This window comes from Peromyscus californicus, unplaced genomic scaffold (assembly GCF_007827085.1).
Source record: "Peromyscus californicus insignis strain IS unplaced genomic scaffold, ASM782708v3 Scaffold_13__1_contigs__length_99412109, whole genome shotgun sequence".
In the NCBI taxonomy this organism is placed as follows: Eukaryota; Metazoa; Chordata; class Mammalia; order Rodentia; family Cricetidae; genus Peromyscus; species Peromyscus californicus.
In genome coordinates this window covers 98,270,239-98,283,261 of record NW_026294424.1, presented here as the reverse complement: position 1 = coordinate 98,283,261, position 13,023 = coordinate 98,270,239, and the positions used below count along the sequence as shown (strand labels likewise).

Below are 13,023 nucleotides of genomic sequence, written 5' to 3'. Positions count from 1 at the left end.
ATTTTTTTTTATTTTATTTTTTTTTTTTTAAAGATTTATTTATTATGCATACAGCATGTTTGCCTGCAGGTCAGAAGAGGGCACCAGATCTCATTACAGATGGTTGTGAGCCACCATGTGGTTGCTGGGAATTGAACTCAAGATCTCTGGAAGAGCAGTCAGTGCTCTTAACCGCTGAGCCATCTCTCCAGCCCTAGAACCTTTTTTAAAGCTTCCTCAGGTCTTATGTGGAAATTCCTGCCCTGAGTTGAGCCCCATAATTCTTATCTGTATTTAGCCACGAGGCTTGTGGCTTGTTATGTCATTTTCTATATGTCCTGCTTCCTCGGAGGCTAGCTGGAGTCTGCCCCAACTCCGCCCTTCTTCATCTCTGTTTTCAAAGTACCGCCTAACCTTATTCTGCCTCACCATTGGCCAAACAACTTTATTTATCAACCAGTAAGAGCAACACACATTCACAGCATACAGAAAGTCATCCCACAGCAATTAGTCAATGATTTAATCTCTGTATTTTCAGAATTAAAGAAAAGCTTTGTTTATTGGGGAAGTTGTATCATGTCTCACATAATATTTTTTAGTATTAGCTACATGTGTGCTGTGCAGGTGGTAGGTAATTGTTGATTGAGAACCATCTGGGTTAAAAAGTAGAACATACTAAGTAAATAAAGTATATGAAAGGAAAAAAACAAGTAAAATATGTTGATCTTCAAGGTATTTTTTTCATCTTAAAATATTTATTTATCGTGTGCATGCATGTGTGGTCAATGCACGTGAGTGTGCAGGAGGAAGACACAGGAGGACAGCAGAAGTCTTAACCTACTCTCCACGTTACTTCCCTGGTCTCTCACTGAGCTGGAGACTTGCTTACTGTTCAGCCAGCTGGCTGGTTAGTAAACCCTTGGAATCCATCTCCAGCCCCAGTTCTGGGGTTATGGGCACACGCAGCTGTGTCCAGCTTTTTACTTGGGTGCTGGGGGTTCAGAGTGTTTCCGTAGCAAGTGTTTTACCCATTTCACCAACCTTAATCTGTTCTCCTCCTCCTCCATGTTTGGGCCCTTCCCTTGTTCTCTTACTTCCTGTTGCTTCCATCACTGCCTTCTTGTCTGCTGGCTATTGCACCCAGAGCCTTACAAACTCCAGGATTCTTGCACTACCATGGACTGAGCTAGATCCTTAGCCTTTGTGTTTGGCTTTTATTTTGAGGTAGGTGGTCACTAAATTGTCCATACTGGCCTTGGACTCACTTTGTAGCCCAGACGGCCTTGAACTTGTAGCTTCCCTGTTCCCAGCTTCCTGAGTAGCTGAAATTATAAGTACACACCATCAGGTCTGCCTGGCTCACATCCTGTTTTCACCTCTTCATCAACTCCCCCAAGCTCCAATGTTTTTGTAATTTCTGTTTGATTTATTTGTTTTATGTGTATGAGTGCTTTTGTCTGCATGTTTGTATGTGTACTACATACGTGCCTGGTGCCCATGGAGTTCAGAAGAGTACATGGGGCTTGAGAAAGATAAAACAACCAACCCAAGAATTACCTTTTTTTTTTAAATAAAATACATGTATTTATCATGTGTGTTCCTATGCATACATGTCTATGGGTGCATGTGTCTCATTATAACACACACATTGAGGTCACAGGACAACCCATGGGTGTCAGTTTCTTCCTCCCACCCTGTGGGTACAGGGTGTCAACTCAGGTCTCTGGCATCCTGTTAAGCACCTTACCATTGAGCCAGCCACTGACCCACCTCCACCAGATATTACAGTAGGGTGCATAGCTATAGTTTCTAAAATACAGTGTCTAAAGAAAAGGAAGAAGAAATTGAAGCTTAAAAAAGGAACCGTGAGGGACTGGGGAGATGGCACAGTGGTTAAGTAGCACTTGCTCTTCCAGAGGTCCTGAGTTCAGTTCCCAGCAACCCCATGGTGGCTCACGGCTGTCTATCACTGCAGTCTACAACTGTTGTCCCGTGTGGTCTGATGCCCTCTTTTGGTGTGCAGGTGTACATGCAGACAAAACATACACTTATAGAAAACGAGTAAATAAACTTTTTAAAGTAACACTGAAGTGGATACTATGTATTAAACAGTCTTACCTGTCAGCTAATTATGAAGTTGTATCACACAAATGCTTATACCGTAATTTATTTAAAGACAATACTAGGACATGTGGTTACGTGTTTCTTTCTTGTTTTTGTTTGGAGGGAATATTAATCTGTAGCAAAACGGAAGATTTAATATGGGGGGAGATGGAAATCCAGGTGAATATTCTGAATTTTATTTTAGTATGATTTCTGTTGTAATTAACTTTTACACTGTTGTCTGACTGGAATTTAGGATCTAAATCTTTTAGGATAAGCAAAATGTTACCTTTTATTGTTAATATATGAGTGGGAAAACTTTGGGAATACTTTTTTGTGTGTGTGTGAGTCACTTTCTAGACTTGTAGCAGTGTTTGTAATTTCTGGCAGCTGTTATACTGCACATTGTAGGAGTTGCCAAGAAGTAAACATTTCTCTTCACACGGTTATTTGTATTCTCAGCTCTTAACTCACTATATTGTAGAGAGCAGAGCAAGAAAACCCCGCTCTCTTTGTAGTAACTAAGACTTGTTTCAGTCTGTGAGCCACTTAATAAGACGTAAAAATTGAGTTTCTTATTTTTCCAAACTGAGGCTTTTGTGTGTCATATAAACTGTACTTTAGTCTTAATAGAAAAATAGTAGATTGAACTGGTGGAAGAATTTTCTGAGGAAGATATTTCTAGAAGTGAGTCTCGGGAAGTTAGGATTGAAAGCTGGGCTGAGCTCTGGAAGAAATTGATGTAAAATGGTGAAGGGTTTGAAGTGTGAAAGCTGACAAAATGGAAAGAAAACATGGATTAAACAATTCAGAAATTGGTGTGGTAGGGTAGCTCAGCGAGTAAGCGCACTTGCTGCATAAGCGTGAGGATCTGAGTTCGAATCCCTAGCAAGCACCCTTGTGAAAAACTGGACAAGGCTGCACGCACCTACAGCCCAGGCCAAGTGCTGTGGAGGGAAAGTCAGGGGGAGCCCTGGGTCCTGCTGACCTTCAGCTTCACTCCTGGCAGTGAAAGGTCTTGTCAAGGGAATAAAGCAAAGAGTGGGAGAGCAGGTCACCATTTGTCCACATGTGCACGTGGGTGTGCACAAACACACACACACACACACACACACACACACACACACACATGCACGCACACATCAGGAACAATTTATGGGATTAATAAATTATATTGATGGAATATATAACGAGATTAATTGTCAAAGTGGGATTATTTAGATTTAACACCTGATAGTAACTTCATAACTATTGAGAAGTTTGGCATTTGACAATTACATAAATGTACATTTTTAAAAAATTTTTGATTTTTCATTTTATACAAGAAAATACTAGTAATTAGAGTTTTTAATTTTCTTAATTAGAAACAAGTCATGGTAAATGCTTTTGAATGTTTAGACAGTAAGGCTTTTTGTACAGTAGTGTTTGTAATATGAATGGAAACTGGTATAGTTTAAGCAACAATTTGACATTTATCCTATGAACATGCATATTTGAAGTTTATTCTTTGTCCCACTAATATTTGAATACTAATTATATTGTTAGTCTCTGTAGGGAGACAAGGATGTTAGATTAAGATTATAGAAGGCAGGTTGTAGAGATGATTTAGCAATTAAGAGCACTAGCTGCTCTTGCAGAGGACCCCAGGGTTAAATTCCGGCACCCACATGGTGGCTCACCATGGTCGGTAACTCCATTCCCAAGAGGATCCAGTGCCTTCTGGACTCCTTGGGCACTGCACACATGTGGTGCACGGAACACATTCAGGCAAAACACTCATACATATAAAATTAAGAGAAATAAATATAAAAAAGAATATAAGCCATTATAAATGGAGAAAACAAAGGCCATTTATGAATTACATTTAATGTTTAAAGTTTAGTCACAGCTGGGATGACAAATGGGATTGTTTCCTTTGCCATGATTCTTATACTAAGCCTTTGATAGTTCAACACAGGGTAATATAACAGTTATTTTGTATGTCCATTGGTGTTTTGCTTGCATATATGTCTGTGTGAGGGTGTCGGATCCTCTGGAACTGGAGTTACAGACAGTTGTCCACTGCCATGTGGGTGCTGGGAATTATTAAATCAGGGTCCTCCAAAAGAGCAACTAGTGCTCTTGACCTCTGAGCCTGTCATTTCTTATTGTAAAAGGTACTACGTTATCAACACTGTGACTTAGGGATCTGTTTTTTCTCTCTCAAGATTGCTTGCAAACAAACTTTTTTTTTCTTTTTCTTGGCAGAGGTTACGCACAGAAAATAGGCTTTTAAAACAGCGCATTGAAACGTTAGAAAAAGTAAGTAAAATGACTCTTGCAAGTTTCTGTTGAATGCTTATTGTTTAAATATAACAACTCTAAACAGAATTTGGCGTTTCCACCCCTAAGTTGTGGTGCTGACCTCAGCTTCCCTAGCTTACTGTGCCAGCTAGTAATTAATCGTGAACATCCACGGTGAGGCTGAACTGAAGTCACTGTTAGAGCGACGTACTGATATCGTTTGCTTTTTTTTCTTTTCATAAAACCTCTAAAAAGTATGACTTAGTTGGGAATACATTCTGACAGAATGTTTTAAAGATGAATTTCAAATGTTACTGAGTTCTGAGCCTCATGTTTTCATTGCAGTGGCTCTTTTAGGCCTACAGCAGCTTTATATTTCGTTAAAGTGACTGGTTCCCCATTTTAAAATCTGTTTTTATGTTGATTTTCAACAGTAGGTAGTTTTATAACTCTTTGGTTTTTAGAATTGTCTTGATATCTACTCATTAGCTTTTCCTTTTTGTTTCATGTAAAATAAATAGCAAGTAAGAAAATTTTCATATTTTTCTTATTGTGCTTTTGATAGAATGTGTTTTGTAGTTGTGTTTTTCAGAATGAATTGACTAATATAGTTTAAGAGTCTTCTTGGACTAGGCATGTAGCACAAAGTCCTGAGTTCAATCCCAGCACCATATAAACTGGATGTGGTGATGCATGTTCATAATCCCAGCACTTGGGAGGGGGAGGAGGGCGGGTCAGAAGTTCAAGTCATTCTTGGCCATATTGTGAGTTTCAGGCCAGCCTACTGTCTCAAACAAAAACAACCAACCCAACAGGTTTCCTTAATTGAAAACAGCTGAATCCAGAAGCTAAAGGTTGAGAGTAAGTTGATGTGAATCTGCCCCTCAAGATATTACCAAGTATATTTAAAATCTCTGAAAATTTATAGATTAATATCCAAGAAAGAAATAACTAGAAAGGGAGATAGTTGCAATGTTTGTCTTTTATTCTAGAAGCCTCCATGATTTTATATTAAGTAGCGGTGCACAAGGACATGATATTCATTACAGGTCTATTGATGATGTAGTGATTGCACATACTTTATACCAAGTCAAATAGAGTTCTTCTTGTAAGATTGGATTGAAGTGGCTTGGAAGGCAATTTTACTTTTTGGTGATTCCACACGTATATTGAGCTTATTAAATCCTTTTAATTTATATTATCCCTGCCAGCACCAAATACCCAGCTTGAAGTAAAATATGCAACTTAAATGATTGTCATTATTAGAGTTAGATATTTTCACAGAGAAAGTGATATTTCATCAAATCTTTAGAATGATAAAGAAGGTGTAGTTTAGTTTTATGTCTAGAAGGATAAGTACCCATTCTCACTGGCATGGGACCTTAGTTTTGACTTAGCATTTAGAATTCTCTAAGTCCATAGGTCTCAGTTGAATTCTTGAACCAAAAGTGTACTTCTTTATTGTTAAGAGTTTAAGTTGAACTTATGAATTTCTGTTATCATCTTTCCTGCCTTGCTTCTTGGATACTGATGTAGCACCCAGTTGCTGCCCTGTTTTGTGGGTTGTGTATTGTTAACTCGGAACTATCCCTTCCTCCCTTTCTGGAAGTGGTTTGATGATATGATTAGGCCTAGAAATAAAGATTTACAGGTATATTAAAAAAAAAAAACTTGTTTGTCCTAAATAATAAAAGAGTTATCTCTTTTAGAGACATGATTGTCTGTAATGTCCCTGTTTTGATTTATTTTAAGATTTAAAAATAAAAACATTTATTAAAAAGTTTTAATTTAAATGTCCATTTTAATTACCAATGAAAAGTAGATGAAATTTGGGTCTCGATGTTTCTTCTTATTCCTAATTTTATCACTTTGATATCCTGTCTTTTATATTTCTATCTAAATTTTTCCTTTTATAGGAAAGTGCTTCCTTGGCAGATAGATTGATACAGGTATAGTTTTTTTTTTTTTTAATTTTATCTTTTTTATTTTTAGTGTTTTCACTAACCTCTAAAGAAAATCCTAAACTTAGAAATTCATACTTAATGCATGCAATTTTACATGCATTTTCCTACAAATAATTCTTTGGGCTGGCATATGGATTTATACTTAATGTTTTGATAAATGCATTATTGTTAATTGGATGCCTATCTCTCTGCACGTTTTAAAGCTAACCTTATTTTTAAAGTATTTATTTCAAATAGCAAACAGTGGATTCTGTGACATTAACCACTGTTTATTGAACATTTTAGCCCTGCATGTACAACTCAGTAATATTGCATGAATTGCATTTTTTATCAACTAAGAGAATTGTTCTTAAGACTGTCAGATGAAAATTTCATTTAGTTTCCTCAAATTTGCTAGAGCAAAATAACAAGCTTCTAGCTAGTAATTACCTAGGCTATTCTGTTCTCTAAGGTGTTTTGTTTTTTTTTTTAACATTTCAAAAAATAACTAAACCTTACAAAGGCAGTCTTTCTTAAATCTATTGTAAATTGCTTTATACACACACAAAAACTTATGTCCTAAGGGACAAGTGACAAGAGCCCAGGAGGCTGAGGAAAACTACCTCATAAAACGGGAGTTGGCCACCATCAAACAGCAGAGTGATGAGGCCAGCGCTAAGCTGGAGCAGGCTGAAAGCACCATCAGGGAGCTCCGGCACCATCATCACTGGGTAAGGAGTTGGCAGCCTCTTCATCTTCCCCGTAGATCACATTTGTGGAAGCACAGCGTTAAGAGAGCTGTTAGAGCACTCTTCTGTGTGTTCTGTAATTCAAAGGGGTCCTGTTGTGGCCACAAAGATTGCTGCTCTTTCTTCTTTTTTGTCTGTGGTTTTGTTAGAAATAGATAATATTTTCTTTTATATTATATTCTAAGTCATAGAAAATAAGTAATGTGCAGCTGCTTTTTAGATTTTTAGATATCTCTTTTATAGGAGGTGTTCCTGACATCAACTAGTTTTTGATCATTGTAAGGTGAAGTCATTACTCAGCATTTAGAATATGTGCACTTAAAAACTTTCATAATGTTGACAGTTTATATTCTAGCTTAAACTTCCCATATCAGAACATTGAATTATGAGTTAAAGTACATGCTTACATTTACTTGAAGAGGAAAAAAAGTTGTCAGATAGGGGGAGTAATTCTTAAAGAATATAAATTACCACTGGGTGGTGGTGGTACATGAAAGAGCATTACTTTTTTTTTTTTTCCTGAGACAGGGTTTCTATGTGTAGTTTTGGTGCCTGTCCTGGATCTCGCTCTGTAGACCAGACTGGCCTCGAACTCACAGAGATCCGCCTGGCTCTGCCTCCCGAGTGCTGGGATTAAAGGCATGCACCACCACTGCCTGGCTCTAGGACATTACTTTTATTCAGTAAAATTAAGAAACATTGTCATTTGTATTCAGAAGTTAAAAGACTAGAAGTGAAAAGAGCAATGAAAGCCATAAACATGTATTTTTTTTTTTTTACTATTAGTGAAGACAGTTAAGAAAAATGGGTATGTTAAAGTAATATTGAAATGACCATAGCTGCAATAGTTTGTGAAGCAGAAAAAAATGGAATTCTTAACAGTGAGATGGAAATGATTGGTCCATGCAGTGTTGTGTGTTTGGAAGGAGAGTAAGTTACTGTGTGTGCATTGGCATCAGCTGCAGCTTTGAGGCAGTAAAGCCACAAAACATAAAAGACAGTTAATGTTGTGAGAGGGAACCGAATCAATAGAATGCTGGTTTATAATAAAAGAGTGGCATTTGTAGACTAAATGTGACATAGAATCTCCAGACTCAGTTTTGAAGGCCAAATAGATCTGCATTATGGAGCTAAAATTTACCAACACAAAAGCAGATCCTTACTTCAGAGTTTCCCTTTCCCCACAAAGAGGATGATCTCTTAAATTGCAGTAAACTATAGGTCATGGAGATAAAGCTATGAGGGTGTACAGAATAAGTGAAATTTAGTAGCAAAGCCTTGAATGAACTTCCAAGTTCAAGTTGTATATCTGAGATATTGAAATGCCTTGCAAAATAATTGTGGAAATTGCATTTTCAGAAAATGAGAGATACAGCGGGCTTTGATGTAGACACGTGCATTTCTCACAGAAAGCAATAAGTGAAGGTTAGATTTGTTAATGTGGCTTTGCTTATATGCTTCATTGAGAATTCAAAAAAATCTATTTTATGGCTTAGTGAAAGCTAATTTTCTTTGTCAAGACAGAAAAATGTTATTTCTGGAGCTATAGATGAAGCTTTATAAGTTATTTGATAAGTTATTAATGGACCTTTTTCTAGTCAAGACAGAGTTAAGATGAGAATAGTCAATATAAGTGGTTAAATGTATCAAGAGACTCCTCGGGTATTAAAGGCTTTGTTGCTCACACCTGACACAGTGCTTCATATTCGACTGTCCATGCGCATAGTATGTTCAAGAACTTCATACAAATTTAGTGAATTATTTTAAAAATGGAGCCAGTGTTTTGGATGATAAACCAAGACTAATTCTAATGTTAAATGTGGTGGTATTGTGTTCCCCGAAATATTGTGCACTCTAATAAACTTATCTGGGGTCAGAGAACAGAACAGCCACAATATTAAACATAGAGGTTAGGCAGTGGTAGCACATGCCTTAATCCTAGCATTCCAGAGGCAGAGATCCACCTGGATCTCTGTGAGTTCAAGGCTACACTGGAAACAGCCAGGTGTGGTAACAAGAGCCTTTAATCCCAGGAAGTAATGGCAGAAAGCACAAAGGTATATAAGGCATGACAACCAGGAACTAGTCTGGTTAAGCTTTTAGGCTTTTGAGCAGCGGTTCAGCTGAGATTCATTCTGGATGAGGACTCAGAGGCTTCCAGTCTGAGGAAATAGGATCAGCTGAGGAATTGGCAAGGTGAGGTGGCTGTGGCTTGTTCTGCTTCTCTGATCTTCCAGCATTCACCCCAATACCTGGCTCCAGGTTTTGTCTTTATTAATAAGACACTTTAGAGATTCGTGCTACAGTTAAATATTACAAACATTTCATTTCTATTTAGAATAAGAAGATGAAAGATTATTTCACAAAATTGATAGCCCTGCCCTTAGAATTAAGATTGAAATATTTATCAATGCCCTATGTAACAAAAGTATAAGAGATGTGAATTGAAAGAATCAGAATCTTGAAGTACATTGCAAAGTAGTAGATATGCTAGTGATGGGAAGTGAGTACAGTGTGTTGCTTATAGTCTTCCTTTAAATACAACTTTTTGAATGTTTGAATTCTTATAGTGTTTAAAATCCATATCCTAGCAGGAAATAATGAGTTTCTAATATAACTTTCTACTACTTACTTCCATGTTAGTAGCATTTTATATGATATGAAGAGCTTTAGGTTTTATATATGGAACAAGGTTTTAGTCCTATTTTGCTAACTGTGATCTTTGATATTGAATGTACTTTTGTTTAGTTTCAGAAATTATTTAAGTAGAGCTAGACCATTTCAGGTCTCTGATTTTCCCCCTACATAATTTGTCAAATTTAAGTATGTAATTTGATGTGTTTTTAATGTAGAGGGATTGTGTAACCACCACAATAAAAATGACAATTTCCATCACTCTCATAATGTCCTGTGTTAGGGTTCATTCTCCACCCTCATCCCAGCAACCTGTGCCTAAATACTTCGGACTCCTCTAGAATTTTCTATAAGTGGAATTGTAAGATAGATTTACATGTCTAGTTTCTTTTAGTTAGCATTTCCATTTACTTTTATATATATATTTTGTGATTTTTTTTTCTTGTGATAAAATATATACAACATAAAGTTTACCATTTAAGTAAGTGTGGTTCAGTGGCATTGAGTCTATTTCCATTGTTAGTAACATTATCACTGTTTATAAAAATTTCTTGTGGTTTTAAATTCTATACTCATTAAATAAGAAACAAATAAGCTTACTGTAGTGAAAAGGCTTACAAAAAAGGATACATCGGGTTGGGGATTTAGCTCAGTGGTAGAGCACTTGCCTAGCAAGCACAAGGCCCTGGGTTTGATCCTCAGCTCAAAATAAAATAAAAAATAAAAATTTTTAAAAAAGGATACATTTAGTCAGCATGGTTACAATAAATATGTACTAACAGAGCTTGAGAGATGGCTCAGTGGTTAAAATACTGGTTGCTCTTTATAGGGGATCCAGATTGGATTCCCAGTGCCTCCACAGTAGCTCACAGCCATCTGTGATTCCAGTTCAACTCCCTCTTCTGTTTCTGTGGGCACCTGGCATGCACATGGTGTGCATACATACACATGCAGGCAAATGCTCACTATTTAAAACAAAAACAAGATGTGCTTACAGGAGCACTCAGAGTTCTTGTGCTGGAGCAGCAGGGTGATCAGGGTGGGATCAGAAAGAAGCAAGTGGAAACCCCCTTGAGCCTGGCCTTGGATCCACCTTAGTAAGGACGTGCTTCCCTTTAGACTAGGTGAGAGGTCTGGGGCTAGAGAAGTGAGCTGCAGCAGGTCACCCGTCCCAGGGCTATGGGACTATAGCCTCTAGAGCATTTGAGAAACAGGGAAGATAAGGATTTGTAGCATCTGGATTTTCACTGATTGATGGGGAGAGAGCATGTTTAGCAACTGGTGGCTATAGGGGCTATTACTCACAGCCAAGCTTTTGTGTGATTTCAGGATATGATACTTGAATAGGCCAATTCAGTTTGTTGTGCAAAAGGACAGATTTTATGTTCACCTACTTAGGAATGTGGTGGGTGTATTATCCAACTTTCAGGTTATTGTGACAGGTCAGGTGGAGCATATCGACTCTCAGGGAGGAAGTTTATTTGGGTCATGGTTTCAGCTCATAGTTAATTGGACCTGTTTCTTTGGGCCAGTGGCAGCATTTACATCATGATGAAAACTCAAGGTGTAGAAAGGCTGTTACTGGGGCCTGAAGAGATGGCTCAGAGGTTAAGAACACTGGCTATTCTTCCAGAGGTCCTGAGTTCAATTCCCAGCACCCATATGGAGGCTCACAACCATCTGTAATGAGATCTGGGTGCCCTCTTCTGGAGTGCAGGGATACATGCAAACATAATACTGTATACATAATAGATAAGTAAATCTTTAAAAAAAAAAAAAAAAAAAAGCCTGTTACTCATAGCAGCCAAGAAGCAGAGAGAGAGACACGGAACCCAGTGTCTCTTTCAAGGGCATACCCCTAGTACCACCCCCCCACAACTATAGCTCTTTGGTTGGTTTTTACTCTTTGCTCTTTTGGGGCCCACCACCCAGCTTCTGAATAAATCCACATGGAGACTTATTCTTTCTTATGAAAGCCTAGCTTTAGCTTGGCTTGTTTCTTGCCAGCTTTTTTTAAATTATCCCATCTACTTTTTGCCTCTGGGCTTTTCCCTTTCTCTATTTCTGTATTTCTTTTCTTTCCTTTTTATTCTATGTCTGTCTATGTGGCTGGATGGCTGACTTCTTCTTTTTTTACTCCTCAATCTCTCCCAGATATATCTTCCTATTTATTCTCTTTGCCTGCCAGCCCCACCTATCCTTTGTCCTGCCTTGCTATTGGCTGTTCAACTCTTTATTAGACCAATCAGGTGTTTTAGACAGGCAGAGTAACAGTTTCACAGAGTAAATCAAATGCAACATAAAAGAATATAACACATCTTTGCATCATTAAAACAAATGTTCCACAGTATAAACAAATGTAACACATCTTAAAATAATATTCTACAACATACCCCATTTCCTAAAGGTTCCATATTCTTCCATGTCATTTTCTCTGAGGGACATTCAGGATCTGAACTACAGCACTTGGCCCCTTTAGGTGAATGAGATGGGTTCACTTGTGGAGATCTGGAAGGAACAGGCTTAATAGGCTGCTGTATGGCCACTGGAAGTTTGTGTAATTTGACAGCTGAGAATGACTCTTGCCCACTATGAATTTTCAGGAGTTAAAGATAGAGCCAGTGTGCCCACAATTTTAGGCACAATGTGCTAATTAAATGGTGGTGTGGTGGTTTGAATGAGAATGTCCCTCATAGGCTCGTATATTTGAATGCTTAGTTCCTGTTTAGGAAGTATTTAGGAGGTATGGCCTGTTGGAGAAGGAATGGCAAGGGGTGTGGACTTTGAGAATTTAAGCCTAAGCCTCTTTCTCTGTCTCTATCTTGCTGATCAGATGTGAGCTTTTGGCTACTGCTCCAGAGCTATGCCTGCCTGCCTGCCCCCATGCTTCCCTCCATGATGATCATGGACTAACCTTTTAAAACTGTAAGCAACTCCTGGTTAAGTGCTTTCTCCTTTAAGTTGCCTTGGTCATGGTATCGCTTTACAGCAATAGAATGGTAACTAAGATGGGGAAAATTAAGGATGGGAAGTTACAACATCTGTATCAAAGTAGATTTCAGAATTAAATAGTGTCAGGACTGTTCGCAATAGCAGGTGTCTGCTCTCTAGAGTGTAACAACCTAACTTAAGATTGTGTATATTTAGGAATATATAGCATTCAATGTTCCTTCCTATAGAGGGTTTTTTATTCTTAATTAATAAAACAGGTAATATGAACAAACTCACAGTTGTAGTCCTTAAGAGTTTGTTGTTTAATTATATATACTGTATGTGACTCTGTGTAGGTTTGAACATATGTGTACAGTGTCTACAGAGGCCAGAAGAGGGCT

The 13,023-nt window shown here is 37.8% G+C and overlaps 1 protein-coding gene across 7 annotated transcripts in view; it reads left to right on the top strand.

Annotated features, from left to right (window-relative positions):
- The window catches only part of Evi5 (ecotropic viral integration site 5), a 159,881-nt gene that overhangs the window by 72,349 nt on the left and 74,509 nt on the right, over positions 1-13,023 (top strand). For 5 of the 7 annotated variants that reach the window (XM_052735690.1, XM_052735689.1, XM_052735691.1 and 2 more), the window contains exons 11-13: positions 4,330-4,383; positions 6,282-6,314; positions 6,893-7,039. In XM_052735690.1, the coding sequence (XP_052591650.1) occupies positions 4,330-4,383; positions 6,282-6,314; positions 6,893-7,039 (234 nt within the window). Of the gene's footprint in view, positions 1-4,329; positions 4,384-6,281; positions 6,315-6,892; positions 7,040-12,524; positions 12,617-13,023 lie in introns of all 7 variants that reach the window. The other 2 variants (XR_008217597.1, XM_052735694.1) reach the window with 2 other exon arrangements.